Here is a 19515-nt window from a genome sequence, read left to right as displayed (position 1 = left end):
TTTCACATCCTGTTCATGCTCCTGGCATGTGCTGTGGTCAGCGCTTGAAGTGCTACGGCTTTGGCTTTGGCTTTGGCTTTGGTTAGCTGCACTCCTGTTTTAGCCTCGGGCGTTGCTTTTGCGGCTTGTCAGTTGTCAGCGTTTTGTTGACAGTTCCCGGACATCGGGTTGACCAGCAGACCCAGCCGAGCTGGGTTCGGTTTTGGGGCTCTCTAGCTAACGTTGAAAGCAATGCGTTAATAATTGAATAGCCTCCAATAGAGTATGCAATAACAATTTGATTTATTTAGAGATAATTTAAGACAGTAACAACAATTTGATGGCCTGATTAGACGCTTGTTTCGCTGTGTGCAACAGCTTAGGCGCACTTATAATACACCTAATTGCCGGTAATAGTATATTTTGGAGTATACAACTTTAAAAGGGCATTCAATCAAGATACGAAATTTCCATTTAATATACATAGTTAAGAAACACGAATAGTGAGCATAAATTACACAGTCTATTGTGAGATCTTTAAAGCAAATGAAAGGTACGAAAGCTACTGCGAAATAAATTAGATATTAAAAGCTTCCAAGTAATTTTTATCAATTTGCTAGGCACCCTTTAGCCCATTTAAGTCCATAAACTAACGAAAATGTTGTGTAAGGATTTTTGTGAGCCCATTGCAAACAGATAGAACATTGCAACAATTGTATATAACAGGAAGAAGAAAGCATCTCCTACCCCATAAAGTATACAGATTCTTAATAGTAGATCAATAGTCAAGCAATCGATAAAAAACGATATTGAATCATGTTTCATGCAGCTACTAAAATAGTATATATAGATTGAGTATTCATTTGGTTAATATTTAGACACATTTGCTGTCAAACTCTGGCAAATTTTGAATTTTGTAACAACCAAAAATAGTCAGATTTGCAATTTTTAAATTCCTTTTCAAACTTAACAGAGCAAAAAGTAGACACATTTTTGCTGCAACAACTGTATTCAAAACTGTGAAATAAATCAGCAGGCAGTGCATTTGCGTATTTTAAATTCAATTAGAGAACTGAACGCGATTGCCGCATTATAAACGCATTCAGACATAAAGTCTGGCTGTCCAGCACAAAAATCAAAAAACATTAACAAATTTACAACTGATTTAACAATAAAATTGCACAGCTCTGGTATTGCAAATTAATGGAAATAATTTTCGAAATAATTTACACGAACGAGAATCAAATTGTTTTTAATTATGCGTATAAATAAAGTGCTGAAAATCAAGAATATACAGATATATACCTATATAGCTATAAATATATATATTTAAATCTATACAAATTTAATTTTTTTTTTTTTTTTTGTTCGTGCTGGGGCGTCAAAAACATTTATCGGAAGTTTTTAATTTACATGAATATGCAAATTTTTGGACTAAATGAACTGAACGGAACAGAGCACATGAAAAAGCCGCGCATGGTAAATAATCGAGTGAAACTTTAATGAAAACTCAATGGAAATTTGTGCAATGAAAAATTGTTAATGAAATTTACGTGCACTTATCGGCGACTTCTTTAAATGCGTTTAATGACTTTTAGCATTTAATTTAAGGGCAAGCCCGAGCGCGCGTTAATCATGAGGGCGGCCAGGGGGTGGCAGATTTTTATGACTGTTAAACGTTTGACGCGCGCGGCGCTCTCAATGACTTTCATGTGCGTGCCGGACAATAAAAGCCCTTCGCTTTTTTTATTTTTTTTTTTTTTTTTGGTTCATTTTTTAATTAGCCACCACATAAAAAGTCACCCCACACTGCGGTTGCAATGAGCCGGGTGCAGGCCAGCGCCAGCAGCCAGCATGTCACATGTGGCGTTAACAACGTGGCACGAGGCAACAACAGCAACAGCTGCCAACGTTGTCGCAGTTGTAAGGTGTCTTTCAACTACAACATGCCCACAGTTTTAAATATATCTGCTCTCGTTTTTGTTTGTTTTGTTGCATGTCTGTAGCCCATATGAGCACAGAGGAGCGGCGGGTTTTTTAATGTCCTGCACAGCGGCAACTGTCAACGGGCTTGTTGACGTTTTAAATTTCTTTGCTGGCCACGCGAGACACTGTGCCAGAGATGTCTATCGGTGCACGATAGTCATTGGTCAGGTGTGAATGGCTTATAACAGCGCAGAGATTTACAACGATTGAGGTCTTGTTTGTGATTCAAGGCTGCACGTGGCCCGTAATCTGTGTGTTTCAAAAATCTATATGCTCTCTCTTTGAACTATTTTAATTGGAATAGTGTATTGAAATTAGTCAAGTCAAGAAGGTCGCTTACTTTTGATATACACCGCCGCGTTTTTTTGCAAGTCACATGTTATCAGGCAGCAATTACACAAACACACACCATATTTTCTTATCACTCGGTTTGGTTGTGTCTGTTGCTTGTCTGCTCTTTCTGTTGATTGTCAGTTTTTTCTGTTAGCTCGCGGCTTTTCTGATTTCTTATGCTGGCTGCCATTTGCTGATTGATTCGCTATAGATTGAACAAAATGCTCATTTGCCAGCTTAAATGTCTTTAAATGCAATTACAATGCTTCTTGTGCATTGTTATTTGACGGTAATTACAAAATAAGTGTGCTTTTTCAAAAAGGAGGCTAGCCAAACATGATTTTGCAAACCTTGATGAAATGTCTCTGTATAGCCCATGAGTATATATATTCAAGATCGGTATTATCAGACAGTTTCTATGCGGATTAGCCTCTCAGTCTTGAAGCTATCGTATTGAAACTTTCTCTATGTCGGAACCGGCCGGGTTGAACCACTATTTAAAAAGTTGTCATAGGCACGATCGGTCTTTTATGGGAAACATTTTGTTTATCAAGATATCCTACCCAAACTCGGCAATTACCAGTTTCACAATGATCCCTACTCAGAACTTTTGAGCTTTTGAACTATTCTCCCATAAATGCAAAAGCGAAATGTCTACAAAAGAGTAAGTCTTCTCTTTCAATCTTTCTCGCTAGGCATTATATCGACTTCAATTAAAATTTAATAGTAATTATTAGATTCATGGTTACTTTTCTATAATCCAACTTTATGTATAGCTTTGAAATATATATAACAATAAATAGTTTATGTATCCCAATTTCCAACTTCCGATCTGCTCTAACAACCACGCACTATCGTGTGCATAGATTAAGTTCTTTATGGGCTTTTATTTTAAGTTATATTTGCAAAAATCCGACACATGTTTAGGCAATAAGCCGGCTTCTGTGGTATCTGCCTAGTCGAGCACTCTGGTACACGGCACATGTTTCGAGGTACTTAGCTCAATTTTATTTATTATCTGGCATGTGTTTATGACATTCTCATTAATTGTGCAAACAGTTTGAAACTAACAATAATTTTTTATATCGCGCCAATAAACAACAAAGTGGCAACATATTGCAAGCTCGAGCTGCTCTATAAATAAAATCGAAAAAAAATTAAAAAAAAAAGCAACAAACGCTTAAACCAAATGCGGCTGCATTTAATTTATGCAAATGCCGCGTGAGCTGCACTAAACGCTTTCAAATGCATGCAAATAAAACGAAAGCAAAAAATACACGTAAATAAATAAATGCAAGCAAATTGCAAAGCGTTTAGCACACATGCCTGAGCTTATTTTATAGTTTTTTTTTTGTTTGGCATTTATTTATTGCATTTTGAAATGACAAATAAATAAATAATGCCGCCATCGCGCAAAGTGTTGGCATTGCGCTCTTTGTGCCATGCATTCTATTTTGACACGATATTTTATGCAAAATATATATTTTATTTTACGGTATTTTGTTGTAAATCCCTCATTAGAAAAAACAAAATCTAAAGCAAACAACCAGCATTTGCATAAAATGTTAGAATTAAAATTTAATTCTGTGATTTGTCAAAAAATTAGAAAAAAAAAAACGGAAATTAAGTGAGCGAAAAAAATAAATGTATTAAAAATTAAATATGTAAATTGCCTAAATAATTATTATATACTGAAAAAAAATGCAGTTTTTTAAGCATTAAATAAATAAATTATAATTATTTAAAATGTGTCCAATCAATTAATTCAAATGAATTAATTTATGAGCATAAACTAATTAGTGAATATATTTATTCAAAACATAACAAAATGAAACGTTATTTAATTGTAATATTTCAACAAACATTAGGCAGTACTTAAAATATTTAATATTCCGAAATCTGAACTAAACCATAGAAACATAAAAAAACAATGTCCTAAAAAACTGTTCAATAAAAAATCTTGAAGCGTACTTATTGAAAGCAGAATTATATATATAATAAATTGTCATTAAGTACAAGAGCTAAGTTAAACAATTTGAAAGCCCGTAAATTTCAATTGATGACAATAAAATAACGCACTAAAAAAAACGGACAGAAACTGAGCGCATTATTTCACATAGATTTATTCGTGGCTGGCTTACAGAAAGTACACAAGAATTGCATTTTCTATTTGACAAGCGATCCCTCTCTCTATCTCGCTCTGGCACACAAGAGCAGACACAATGCAATTGAGAAAGAAAAACAATAAAAACTGTTTTAAAAATTTCACACAAACAATACACAAACACAAACTACAAGTAGCAATAAAATTTTAATAACTTTCGTTGGGTTCATTGGGCTGGGTCAAATGCAGAGCCCTCATCGCATGAGCTGGAAGGGAAATGGTCATAAAATTTTCAACAGAAATCAAAACAAAACCAAAAAATTATAAACTAAAACGCCAGACAGCAAACAAAACTGGGCAATCAATGAATATGGTCAGCAGCGGGCAGTTGGGCAACGAAAACTAATTAAATTAAATCAATAATAGGGGCTGCAGGGTCGTCCGGCTGCTCGGCCCAGACAATTAAAACTTGCAGTGCATTTAAAACCCCAGAAAAACAATTGACAAACAAAAACGCAACTTTGCCAACTTTTCAAATGAACAGCAAACGCAATTTTCCTTGCCTATTTTTTTGGGAAGCTGCTGCTGGTCGCGGGGCATGCGGGGCGCTTCAACAAAAGTAATTATGGCACAAAACATTTATAATTTTACCTACTTATGGGTGCAAAAAACCTTGACAATTGCCTTGAAACATGCAAAACGCGCATAAATTATCGCAACAACAACTGCGAAAAGGCAAAGCGAGAAAAGCGCAAAAAGCATTTTCCAGTTCTTAGCCAACAAAATATAATTCTGCACTTAGGCGCACAAAAAAAAAATAGAAGTAATTCCTAGATAAGCAAGCGAAAAATAACGAAAAAATACAAAATCATAAAAGAACACTTGGGCACGCCCACAGCGCCCACCCGCAGCTGATTTGACATTTATGGCGGAAATAATTAGAAACCTTTCCCAACAGGCGTGAAAGTGAAGTTTGAAACGATAATGGAAATTACAGAGCGCCAAACGAAACGAGTGAAAACAAATTAAAATTACAGATACGAAAACAAATTCCATCATCGTTCGTTCAAATGAATTCCAATTGTGAAAAGCTGCGGAATGTGCTTATTGTAGGAGAAAGATAATGGTATCTCCTAGAAGTAAAGCAACAGCAAAGGTTAAAGGGTTTAAATTTACAAAATAAAGAAAGAAACTCTTTACAAATAGAATATTGAGCTAGTTCTTTCAAAAAACTTAGCTATTTTCATACATATGTATAGATGCAATATTTAATTGATTAATGCTTTTTTGGCTTTATTCAAGCTTTAAAAGTATGCAAATTATGCTAATGATATTACAGAGTAAAACCATTAGAAATCAATTTTATAAAGTAGTATAAGCTAGTTTTGCAATGATTCTAAGAGTTAGATTATCAGCTAAAAATTCTATAGGGTATATAGTATATAGTTATATATATCTAGGCAAAACGATTTGAAAACATTTCGTGCTATGCCTAAAATACTTGGTTAATTTCTTTAATAATAAATTGAATCAAGTGAGAGATATGTATAGTTTTAGATTCCAATTCATTTTCTTTCAGATTTTTTAAGAAGTCTGCGCCAATTAAGCTTTAACTCGCCCCATCTTAAAGCCTTCAAAGATGCGCCCGCTCGTTTACAGCTCAGATGGGATTTCTTTTATACATATTTCTTTTTTATGTTACAATAACTTTCCATTTAAGTTTTCGCCGCATTCAAGTCTAATTCTAATGTATTTGCGTATTTATTACTTGATAGCTCGGCACCTGGCCTAAAGGACTTCCGCCTTTGGAGTTAGACTTCCTGCATTTTAGGCCAACACTTGGCTAATTACGGCCCAATTACAGTATGTATTCACTTTTATGTGTGGCGGCAGGTCCCAATATAATTACGCAGAAAAATGAATTACATAATTAATAAACAAATTCAGCGCAGCGCTAATTAACTGCCTAGAAACAGCCCGAGGCGCAGGGTGGGGGACCGGACCAACCGGAGTGGGAATTAAAGTACCAAAAGCCCAAAGTCAATGCCCAAAATGAAAGGCGCTTCAAAACACACCCACAAAGACAGGCACACACCCACGTATATACACACTTAAATACACACAAACGCACACACGCACGCACACACACACACACCACGAGAGGATAACACATGTAAGCAAATGGCAAATGGAAGAAGGCAAAAAGCATATCGACTTAATTGCTGACAGCAGAGCATTAGGCCGGCCTCTACGGGGAGTGGGAAATAAGGGAATGGTGGAAAGAGAGAGAGCGAAAGATAAAGGGAAAGAGAAAGAACTAGAATTAGAGTTAGAGTTATGAGCGTGTACGTATGTGTGTGTGTGTGTGTGTGGGTATCTATGGAGGTGTGTTTACCGCCCTTTGCATAAGCGTTACTGCTCTACTAGCGAATACCCTGTACATCAATTAAGAATAATTTATTTCCGCTATACGTTCTATAAGCCAAAAGGAGAAATTTACTTAAAAAATAAAGACATTTTTAAATAATTCTACTAAAGAACTGCTCAAAAAATAAAAGAAGATCAGAATTGCCAACCAGATAGTAGATAATAAAATATTACCTTTTAGCAAGGCAGGACACACTCACTTAACATATATACTAGTGCTTCTTTTAGTTTATCAGATTAATTCAATATTATTTACAAATGTCATATAGATAACATCTATAATTTTAATATAATATACATATGTGGGCTTCACCTAATGTTTTCTACTTTGCACTTTAATTTTTTGAATAAATAGAGACAATGAAAAAGATGATATATTAAAAAATGTAATTTTACGCAAACTTATTTCATAATTTAAGAAAAGTTCAATACACTTTCTCTTAGTCACCCCTGCATAGGATAAAAAAAAATAAAACAATTTATTTAAAAAAAAACCCTGCAATAAAATGAAAATTAAACAAAAAGCAGCCAACGAAAATTGCGTCACAATGAAAATCCCTTTCAAATAGCGACACAAAGAGCAAAAACAACACACGCTGCCCTGGACTATATACAAGCAAATACTCAAGGCCCTGAAGGTACGGAGTGTGTGTGTGGGTGTGTTGTGAGTGTGTGAGGGTGTGTATGTGTGTGTGTGTGTTCTTAAGCTGTGCTTAATTCAAATAAAATTGCTCGCTTTTTGCCATTTGTTTGCCGACTTGCGCTATGTGAAAATTATTTTGTCACGAGAAATTTCAACATTTGCTTGTTCACAAATAATAAACTAAGGACCCAAACCCAAACAACCTGGCAAAGTGCTCACGAAAATGCCGCGCTATAATTTACCTGCCTTTGGCATTGTTTGCTGCCATTTGAAGCGCTTTTCCCAGGTGCATAATTTTCAGGCAATTTTTTTCTCAACGCAGAACTTTCATTTGGCCCGCTTTGAATGGGCGTCAACTGGGCCCTGGAACTGTTCCACGTATAATTCTCTTATTTTGTGTCAAAGTGCAAACGGAAAACTTGTACAAAAGCAGCTAAGTGCCAGTTTATGCTGCCAAAAATATATATCCAGACATATGCATTATCTACTTGGCGTCACGTGTGCATGTGTGTGTTTGTGTGTGTGTGTGTGTGTGTGTGTGTGTGTGTGTGTGTGCTTAGCGACAGTCTCTAGTGTACTGCCAGCAGGAGCTGACCAGTGAGCAGACCCTTTGGAGCATTCCACTGTAGCATTCCCCAGGGCCTCGTGTTTGTCCAGTGGCCGGCACAGTGTGCCGTGGCCTGACAGTGATGCATACTCGTAAACATTTTAATTGGCACGCATTCGTCGTATTGTCCGAGATGTGACCAGATAAGGTAATGGTAATTGATTAGACTATAGCATAAGGTCCGAGCGAGCGGACAGTAATGTCAACTATTAGGAGAGCACACTTTTAACAGCCACTGTAATCGTTAAGTTGGCAATAACAGTCACAGTAATAGTGAAAATAAGCAGTTACTGTAAAAACGACAAAGGCACAACAAGCTTAAAAGCGAACAGTTACTTTAGAAGTAACATTTCAGCAGTTACATTAATAGCAATAACTGTAACAGTAACAGTAGCAGTTGCTGTAACAGTAAAAGTAACAGTAACAGTTCGGTTGGACTTTCACTGACAAGAAGAAAAGTTCTGGTTCTAACCGCACTTTGTCATATATTTTAAGAATTCAGACTTTTTTTGATATGGTTTGGTTTCGTTTACTAAGATTAGAATTCCAGGTTAATACCGATAGAAGTATGTTTCTTGTCTGTTTGTCCAAAGATATCTTTTTTATATAAAAAACGATATTTATGGAATAAGAAAATATTAAAACGATAGAGTCCTAGTTGTATCTACAAGAGCTTCCAATAGCATGACTAAATATTTATGTTAGATAATGCCAACGTAAAGCAATGCCAGCGGGCTGGTGGGGGTTAAAACAAATGCGACCATGTTAACTGGAACAAATGCAACCATGGTAAATGGCACAAATCGAGGAACAGACGAGGCATGCAAGGGGGTTGGGACACTGAAGGGAGAGACTGTTATGGGACAGCTGCGCGGAGCTGGTGCTGGTGGTGGTTAATAACACAAAACATGTTGCGAAATGTTTGAGAAATGTTCGAGAACTAAAAATTGCACTCCTGATGGCGTCATAAATTCAGCACAGAAATGGGAACAGTCGGCAACAGGAGCTGCGAGGTAGATAACAAGGATGCCAAGGATAACAAGTACACGAACAGCGCATAATAAACTCAAAATTAATGATTTGTTCGCTAGAAATGGGTAACAAGTGGGAAAGTACGCGATGACGGGCGAAAGAGCACACACTATATGTGGAGAATATGAAACTGAGAACTACCATCAAATGCTTACCTGTAGCAGGTAGCTATCAGCGGGCTAAGGTGTGAAAAATGGCACAGCGACAACGGAGAGAAAAAAAAACTGCGCAAAAACGATGTGAAGAAAGGCAAAATGTTAGACGGCAGAGAGAGAGATAGAGAGAGAGAGAAAGAGAGAGCTGGCTAATGAGTCTTGGCCTGGCTCTGATTCAGCTCGTGCCCGCGCACCCGCGCGCAACGCTTATCTTATCAGCACACATTGTGTGCGGGCCGGGCCTAAAAGTTGATTGAGGCATGCGTTGTTCGATCGCCTGTGTGTCATCAGTGCACTAGGGGCAGCGGCAGGCATAGGGGGTAGGTGCTGGGGCAACAGCAGCAACACCTTGACAAAAGCATGGCCCATGTGCAGCTGCCTTTTTTCGTTCCTTCTTTTTGATGAGGCAGCTGTGGCTGCCTCTGCCACAGATTTGATGTTGATATTTTGGCCATTGTTTTGCACGAAATTCGACTTCAGCTGAGGGAGAAAAGATAATAAACATCTCTGGCGGACATCAGCTGCTCGGGATGCAATTGACTCAGCCAGAAATACGAGCGGAAATGCCTTGATTATTCATTTTTTCATCGAGATATCTGAGCTATCCATGTAAGTACTATCAATGCAGCATCGATGAATGAATTACTGTTTAAGTTTTCTATATCAGAATCTTATCATAACAGTTTACTGGCATTTTATGACGTTTTCTTAAGTTGAATAGGATAGTCAACTATTTGTTTTACAATTCGCACAGAATCAGTCATTCAGTTATTCTCTCAATCAGTCAGTCATTCAGTACAAATAGTTTCATAGAGATATTAAAATTATTTGCATTTCTCTCGCAGTAACCTTTGATATTTCATTCTTGGCGCAGCTGGGCTTTAAAAATTTGTTCAAGCTAATTAATGTTCAATATTCTTTAAAGCGTCAAGGTCTCCAAAATTTTCACAAAATACATACAGTACATGGGAAAACACCTTTGAAATGGAATTGCAACCGGTGGACATTATTCTGGATACTCTGCAGGGTTTCGGGCGTCCAGTAAACGAGCGGGAACTGGTCTGTGCGATATCGCATTTCAGGGGCTTGCAGTTCGATGCGATGATGAATCAGGAGACAAAGCTGAGGGAGAGTTTCCGGGAGCTGTGCAAGTTTGGCTACATTCAGCAGACCAAGCCGGGCTGGTACACGCTGTTGCCGCTGCCCAAGCACTATGATCTGCTGGAGCCGTACAACTGGAACAATATGGCATATTCCAATCTGGACTTCTTGGACAGCTCGGAGCCTGGGAAGGAGCTGCACAAGAGCACATCCGAGAGGGAAATATGTGATGCCCCCTATGAGACATTATGGGATTATATATCTTTTTTAAAAATTCACGACTCTTGCAATGAACGCAAATCAGGGCCACGCAAGGCGAGAAGTATAAAAAACTTAAAGAAAAAGAAGCCAGGACCAATATCAAAAATGGCCAGACCCTCGGCAGGCAAGATCAAGGCCAGGGCGCGAATGAATCTCAAGCTCAAAATCAAAAACATGTCCAAATCAAGGTTAAGTTTTCTGCGCAAAAAACTTACAGCCAAAAAGCGTGCCAAGTACACAAAATAGTATATGAACATAAATACAAATATATATTTATAATGGATTGCTTATGTTCGAATAATTGTTCGTTTACACGTGTTGGCAAAAGGCAAAAGCAATTCGATAAAGCAAATAAACGCAAACGAGCACATCCTGGCCAACAGCAAACCGAGCTTTTTCCTTTACTACTTCCTCATGATACCCTAGTTGAAAGAATGCTACGAATATGGCATGAAAGATGAACAGGGTAAAGTTCTTTCGAGGCCATGAGGAATATAGATATAGGGACATATTCTATGTCAGAGGATATAAGATAAGATATAAAATTGACTTTTTGATTAAAAATTTTGAAGCTTTAAAAAGCAGAGCTTAGCATTAGGATATATTAGATAGCAGGATAGATAGGATATAATGTTCGATATAAGATAAGATAAAATCTAAAATCAAGTTTTTAATTAAAAATGTTTTTGCTTTAAAAAATGAGACTTGGCATTTTATTTCTTTAACTCCATTTACGCATACTTATACACATTTTTTGCAAATATTTTGAAAATTTGCATTATATAAATAAATATTTATACATATAAATAAAATGTATAGCCCTTGCAATTTTATACTTTAATTGAAAAGAAAATCAAACCCTTTTTTAATTTACAATAATTTCTTTATCCTAAATTGGAGTTCAATAAATCTGCTCTCTTCAATATATCTTTTAACATATCTGAACCCATTTTCGCAAGTGTATCAAATATTCGACTCTCATAATTTGCTCATAATTTTTCTTCTTTGTCTGGCGCCGAAAATTTATGGTCCTTTGTCTGTCCGTCTATGCGCCTCGCGCATTTTTCATGCTAAATTTGTTTTTGCCCTTCCCCACCAAAAGCATTTCTCAACCTTCGCACACCTCATAACCAGCTTCAGCTGTCCCTTGCCACGCCCCCCGCAGCCCAGCCCATTTGGTGTGTTCCAGGACTTATTTGTTGTGGGGTTTACCGGGTGTCGCAATCTAAGAACTTTGGCACGCTAATTTAGCGATAAGTTTCTTGAGTTGGGTTGCAAACAAAACGCCCGCTTTAAGATTCAGCTCGAGCGCAAGTGGAATTTAATTTTGATTATATTTTTTGCTGTTGTTTCGGTGCTCGCGACTGCAGTAGATGCACAATTACTGAAATTCCTCAGGTGCCTCAGACGTATCAGTGAAATGTCAACGGCAAACAATTTTAATATGTCGCCAGTTTCAGGTGTTGCGTTCTATTGCGACAGACGAGCAGCCAAACCGGGACGACAGGACGACAGGTCGACTATGAAAAGGACAAGCCAAGTGCGAGAAGTGACAAATTGCCGCAGCCGAGCACAAAAGCGATAGAAACGACGCGTCAGGTCAAGGGGCAAGTGAAAAGCGACTAGAGAACAGGTAGCACGGACTATGAATAGCAAAATGCAGCTATAGAAATGAAAGCGAAAAATGGTTAAATAATTCACAGCTACTTGGCCACAGTGGAGGCTGCCTATAAAAAACAACGCGTTGACAATGCGAAATGGAGCACGAGAAGCAGCAGTTCAAAGAATTTCAATACAAAAAAGGCAACTGCGAAAAACCACTTTTGAAAGCGAAAGCTGAAAACTCGTGAGTTCTTAAAAATATTTCTTTTAAAAATTCTTCTTGACCTCTTTCGTGATAACTATTTTTGCCTACTATTTTTCTCGACTCAAAACCTATTCATATAGATAAAAACATTCTTGACTAGTAAAACATTAATAAAGAAAATATTGATTTAATACATTATTGAATAATTAAGTCCCTGAATCGAAAATAGTAACTGAATAGTTATTTAATTAATTGTTGGAAATGTTAAAAAAAATTCCTTTTAAGTCAATTTTTTGTTTGTCGATTTAAGACAATTATTTTTTTTTTTAATTCCGTCGCTTTGATACTGTGTTATAAGGTTTTTTACTTGAAAAGCTTGAAACTATATTTTTGTTAAAATAAATTCTAGAATTAAATGTTTATAACAAAACCCTTTGCAAGGCACTCAAAAAGTAATACAGTAGTCCCTCGCAAAGCGTACGCTTAGTTTTCTAAGAATATTTCAGACTCAAATAAAAAGATTATCGATTTAATAAAATAAACTGAGGTCAATTTAAATTCTAGTACATTCAAAATTCCTTAAAAAAAAATATATCCAAAAGTGAAATTTGCACTCATAACATTCAAATTCCAATTCTCATTATTGGACAACTCTCCTTTCGGGAACTTCAAATTTCCGACTGACCGACTAATTGTCTATAATTGTCAGATTATTTTATTTCATTTTCTTATAGTCAATATTTAACTGTCTATTTATGCAAGAGTTCAGTTTACTTATGCAGTTCAGATGATTGCAATAATATTTATTGCTTGGCATGAAAATTATTTAGACCTCAAATGACGGAAAACAAAACGAGTTGCAAAGATATGTGAATCGACTGAGGCTAGGGTTTTATATATGAACCTATGGATCTATGATAGAATATGAGAAATTCTAGAGACGGGTTTGTCTATAGCTCTATGATGGGATATCAGAAGTTCTAGAGATGGGCTTGTCTATAGATCTAAAATAGAATATACGCAATTTTAGATACTGTAGATGTTTATAGATTCAATGATGAAATTCTAGATACAGTGAAAAGATCTAATAACGGACAATACCTATTATGCGGACATCCCTCTTGAGCGGACACTTTTTTAAACTGTTCTGAATCAAGGCATACCAATCGCGCCTCTTTTAGGCGGACACTATCACTGCAACGGACAACAACTATCCGTGCAAGAGAGTTTTCACTGTATCCAATTAATTAATAAATCGTTTCACTTGAAGACAAAAATTCTGATATGATAAACCTGCCGTGGCTGGTCTGCAGACGAGTCACCTACCTTTTGTGCCTTGCATGTGACATTGATGGACTGCACCTCGTGCGTCTGATGTCGCTGCTCCCCGATGCACTGGCCGCAGGCGGGCATCTTGCAGTTGAGACAGTACTGGGAGAGGGTCTCCTCGTGCTCGCCGCAGACGGACTCGCGCTGCTGGGCGGCGCCGCGTGGCTTCACCAGCGTGTGCTTGGCAAGGGGGCCACGTGCCGGATGGCAGAGCTCCCGGCACTGATCGCAATAGCGAATCTCGCACTGTTCACAGATCAGCGAGGCGACCTTCGGGTCTGTTTCGCACATTTGGCAGCGCAGCGCCTCGCGGGCACAGAAGCGATCGACAATGGCCTCCATGGCGCGATAGGTGGGCAAATTGCGCACGCCGCCCTCGTCGAAGAACACCAGCTTTCTGCACAGCGGACAGGTGAGGCAGTAGGCGGCGCCGGGTGGCGCCACAACGCTGCCCTGGAGCAGGCCCTGCAGCTGCCCGGTGCCGGCATAGGACACCGGCCGGGATGTGTTCGAGCAGCAGACAACGCCCGAATCGGCCTCACTGAAGATGCTCACCTTGTCGGACTGATCCTGGTCCGAGGTGACGCTCTCGCTGCCCGTCGCCGAGCTGGCGGTGCTTGCCGCCGAGCTGTGCGAGCTGTGCCGTGTGCCCGGCCCCGGTCCGGCTGCTCCGTTCCCGCCAACCGGGCCAACCGCTTGCCCATTGCCAGGCGCATGTAGTCCAGCTGTGGCAACGCCTGCACCATTGGCCACGCCTGCTCCATTGGCCACCGCAGCAGCGGCAGCGGCAGCGGCAGCGGCAGTGAGCGGCGCGCCCGGCGTGTAGGGCGTCTGTATGTCCAGGGCGCAGCCCAGGCACAGGGCGTGGAAGCAGGGCAGCAGCACGGGATTCGCATACAGCTGCTTGCAGGTGGGACAACGCAGTTCGTCCTCCATGTTGTTGTGTTTATTTGTGTTTCTTTTCTGTGGGCTTTTGCTTGTGTGTTTTTGCTTTTCGCGTTGGCTGCGATTGGAATTGGCCAAGGTTAACGGTAAACTGCTGTTTGATGGGATTTCGTTTATAAATTGAATTGTTGCTGTTCACTCATTTTGTCGCATTTTATTAACTTTTGTTTTTATTAACCGTTAGTATTCATTACACTTTACACTGGTTTGCTGTTATTGTTGCTGCTGTTTCAACAATTTACGCCTTTTTTTCTGCACTTTTATTTCGCACACAATTCGCAACGGTAAATTGCACAAAACTCGCGCGTTTTTTTCCTACTACACGTTTGTTCAACCGCTCTGCACGTCCGCTTGCCGTTAAACTTCGTCAAAGACTAAACTGTTAGCCGGCTGTTAAATGTTAAAGCATGCAATTCCGTCGCTTGCCGTACAGCTGCTGTTAGTTAGCATGCGTTGGAGCGAAACGTTTGACGAAACTTAACGAAACGACTGCAGCGCAACAACAGCGTCAGCATTTAACAGCAGCAAATCGGTTTAATTCAAAATCTCTTATCAGTGCATGTAACAGTGTATTGATAAGGATAAAACACAATTTATTTGATTTTATATTGTTGACAACAGCTGTTATTTGTTAATTTATGACATATAAAAAGCATATTTAACATTGGAAAAATAATAAAATCTAAATAAAAAATTAAAATATATATATGGATATATAAAATCAGTTATTTGGGTTAACCTTTAAAGCAAGAAGAAACATTAAATTAGTTTTGAATTCAAAAACTTTATAAAAAACATAATTTCTTTGGTTATTTATTTGTTTGCTTAAAATAAGCTAAAATAATATATATAATAATATAATAATATTTCCATGTTCACACTCAAATTCCTGCAATTCTTGTTCTTATCTTAATTTCCTGCTTTATACTCTAAACCTAAGGCATTTCACGCCTTTAATATAATAAAATATTTAACAAAAAGGTTGGACGATTCGTATTGCTCTATTTTTAGAGAGCTGAAGTGCAAATAGCTATCAACAATAACAATAACAATACAGAGCTTTATTGAAAACAGTATAAAAACTCACATACAAAACATGCTGTTAAGTTAACATGCGCAGTTGTTCGATCTTACTGCCTAACATGTGCGCGTTCGAACATGTTGTGTGCAGCAAACGAATTGTTGTTGCACACGCCACTGTGTTTACATTTTTGTTGCTGTTGCCGTCATTGCTGTTGTTGTAAACGTATCAGAAATTTCGTTGAAATTTGAAATGCGATCGCACAACAGCGAAATGTTAACGCTGCATTTGTAGGCCACAGTCGACACTTGTTTTGTGGGCTAAACTGCCCAATTACCAATGATAGATAACGTCCAGCGTATTTATCACACTCAAAATGCGCAACGCGGCCTGATAACAAACAACAACACAAAAAACCAAAGTCAATCTACAGTCGATATCGATAGAAATACAAATAAACATATGTACACTGCAGGTATGCAGCACAGGTAAGCTACAGGTTAACTGATAAGCGGCCGCTCACAAAGACCCTTTCCATATGGCAACACGCCGCCCGGTCGAGGTGTCGGAACACAACCACACACACGATTGGACCAAGCGCTCGCTGCATTTGTTTGCCATCATCGCCAGCAAGTTTATTTAGACATCAAATCAGGCATTGAACGCCGGCGAGTGGCCAATGGCCCCCTCGAACTTGGTAGAGGTAACCGAATGCCGAATAGCCAGAGACAGAGCCAGAGCGGGAGTCGGAGTCGGAGTCGGAGCCAAATCCACAGACAAACAAAACGCAATCCAAGGTGACCTGCTCCAAATGAGAATCGACTGAAATAACAAGAGCAAGAATAACAGCAGCAACATGAGTGACCGACCAGCAAATACCCTGTACTAAACAAAAAATATCGCGAGCTGCACACTCTTCCATCTTCTTTCTGCTGTGCTTCTTTCTTCCTATTCCTCTTTAAAAACTTCGATGTTTACAGTCCGAAGCTTGTTTAGATAGACCCTAGGTCCAGGTAGAATTATGTTATCAATTCTTATCGATTTTATGAAAAAAGAGCCAAATCTCTAGCTCTAGTAGTTGCCAAGCGTGAAGCTTGGCTCAACTGGGCAGCGTTAAATCAACAATAATAATATCGAGGGGGCCATGTTACATACACAATCAGAGCACCATGACACCCTATGATGCCCATTTTGAATGGGTACAGGGTATAGAAACGTGCGTAATCCGTTTGACTTAATAAGCCACGTTCTCAAATTGGGTTTCCTATACAGCTAGGTGTATCGTAGGGGGCGGGGGGGAGGTAACCATGTGTTTTCACAGCTCACGCGGGCAACGGCATCTGGTTCCACTTACAGGTATTTTTTTTTTTCTCTCTCACTCTCTCTTTACAGCGCTTCCCCCCCTCCGCTCCCGCCTAGTTGTCTATGCAAATATTGACATGCAACGCATTCGTTTGCGTAATTTGCCTCAATTTATTGTTGAGCAAATGTTTGCTTTGGTTTTTCCACCCCGCTTTCCCCACTTTCCACTCACTTTTCCCGATGCGTGTAATAAATCACCGAATCGTAATATCAGCCGAGGCGCCTAATTGCTTGTATTTGTCTCTCTATTGATTTTAACGGATTTTCATGAGCTTAGAAGAGTAGAACCAAAAAAAAAAATAGAAAAGGGTTTTCTTTCTGCTGAGATTTTTGTATATGATTAAAATGGAATGGAAATTTTGGAGAATTACAAATTAAAATTTAGCAAATATAATATAAAAATTATTAAACGTAAATAGATAAAAAATAATAGTAAAAGTAGCTAAAAATTAATCTCATAGCTGCATCTAGTCCTGCCTCTTCTGAGCTCTATCCTCTCCAACTACATACTTCACATTTGCAACATTTCTGATTCCACATTTGTCGCATCAAGAGATTATCTTTAATGCATTTACCTTAAGATATTTACCTTTTCTTTTATTGCCCGTCATATTGAGATCCTTTCGCTAACTTATTTACAAGATAAACCAAAAAAAAAAAGTTGAAAATATTCTTGTTGCCGTCATTTCTCATTTGCTTAAATGGACTTGCCTTAAATAGTTGCTGTAAACTAAAGCATAAGCCGCTGGCCATAATTCACTTTTATATAGTTTGCAAAATATTTAAAAACTTTTCGCACATTTACAGGCGGTAAGACCACCAAAATCCGTGCCCCATCTCTGCAGCCCCGCCCCCCGCCCACCATCTCTAGGCAATGGATTTTTGGCCTGCTTTAAGACCATATATCATGTCGTGTAACCAGTTGCCATGGCCAAGGACATTCACAATATGCGCGCATGCATAAAAACGCAATAATAACAGCCAAAATTCAAACTCACACACGCACACACACACACTCACCCAGCCACACCCTTTGCGCCTTGTTGAGCCACCCAAAAAGGCAAAAATACTTTGGTCACCGCGGGTGTGAAATATTTTTTTTTTTTTGCCATTGCCTTCACTTTTTCACGAGCAATAAAAAAAGAGTAGCAACATTTTTTTAGGGCTGTGTGTGTGTGTGTGTGACATGGAGCCATGCCCCACGCGCCACGCCCCCCCGTCCAGCACTTTCATGCGTTTTGTCGTGTTCCATGTGGCAACTGCGGCTGCATCAGACGCGAGGTCCGCAAAATCCACCAACAACAAAAGCATAAAAGCTCAACTATAATAACTAGATGGAGCATTATTATGTGCCATGCCAGACTAGCAATACACCCTGTAAAAAGTTAGCCAAATTAGAGCAGTATTTATACACAATCGTATGCGACATTTCATCGTCAATATAGGATTTCTTAAAAATTTTATTTTACGCACAGTTTTCCCATTCATAAACTTTGCTTCCTCAATTAATCCAAAGCTAATTTTGTCAAATTTTACGAAATACTCACTAGAAACTGTTTAAAACTAATTTCAGGCTCAGACTGAACTTTATTCCGCCAAAGCGATTAAATGTTCGTTTAATTCGTTAATTCCTTTCGTTCAATACCGTATATACCCTGTAAATGCAACAATTACAGGGTACAATAAACAGGGTAGCACTGAGAAGCGACTGCACTGTGGATCAGTAGCTAACAATATGGAAAAAGTTTAACCAAAAACTGTAAAATAGAGTTGCCTTGTTTTTGTATATACGTTACAATGTGAAGCGCCAAGAGGCGTGGCACACACACACACACACACACACACATAATAAAAACTCCTTTTTGGCCCCAGGCGCACAGTTGTTGCTGCGCGCTGTTGTTGTCTGCTGGGCGGGCAGGATAACATCGCCAAATGAGATTAGGAAGGACATTCGCGTATTTAACACACACACACACACACACACACACATATACGCACAGCTGCTGTGGCAGCAGCAACCAGTAGGATATCCTGGCTGCCTGTTATGTCGAGCACAACCACAGGCGGTCCAATTGGGAGCTGGGCAACTGGTCACTAGTCTGCGCTTCACTGGGCTCCACTGTGGCTTTGGCCCAGCGCAGCTGGGGCAGGGGCAGGGGCGGAGGGTTTGCTAGGCGGACGTCTGCTAATATTGGGCCGCAAGTTTAGCGCCTCTGTTGTCATTGCAGGAAGTTGCAACAGTTTGAGGCACTGTAATTGCTTTTTTGTTTGTCGCTGCGAGCGCTTCTCGACTGTGGAGGGGGCTGTGGGTTCGGGGGATTTGCCATGCAGCGTCGCTGCAAATTTTTAATTAGATTTTTTTTTATTTTTATTATTTGTAATTTTCGTAAGGTCTTTTTTTTTTTTTTTCTTTTGTTGCCAGC

The 19515-nt window shown here is 38.9% G+C and overlaps 1 protein-coding gene across 4 annotated transcripts in view; it reads right to left on the bottom strand.

Annotated features, from left to right (window-relative positions):
* Trim9 (E3 ubiquitin-protein ligase Trim9) overlaps nt 1-15083 on the bottom strand; it is a 113450-nt gene extending 98367 nt beyond the window's left edge. For all 4 annotated transcript variants that reach the window (XM_032438125.2, XM_015173295.3, XM_032438124.2 and 1 more), the window contains exon 1: nt 13762-15083. In XM_032438125.2, the coding sequence (XP_032294016.1) occupies nt 13762-14700 (939 nt within the window). In that variant the 5' untranslated portion in view covers nt 14701-15083. The remainder of the gene's footprint in view (nt 1-13761) is intronic.
* Between the last annotated feature and the right edge of the window lie 4432 nt (nt 15084-19515).

The sequence above is a fragment of the Drosophila virilis genome, chromosome 4, assembly GCF_030788295.1.
Source record: "Drosophila virilis strain 15010-1051.87 chromosome 4, Dvir_AGI_RSII-ME, whole genome shotgun sequence".
Classification (NCBI taxonomy): domain Eukaryota; kingdom Metazoa; phylum Arthropoda; class Insecta; order Diptera; family Drosophilidae; genus Drosophila; species Drosophila virilis.
This window is presented reverse-complemented; position numbering and strand designations above follow the sequence as displayed.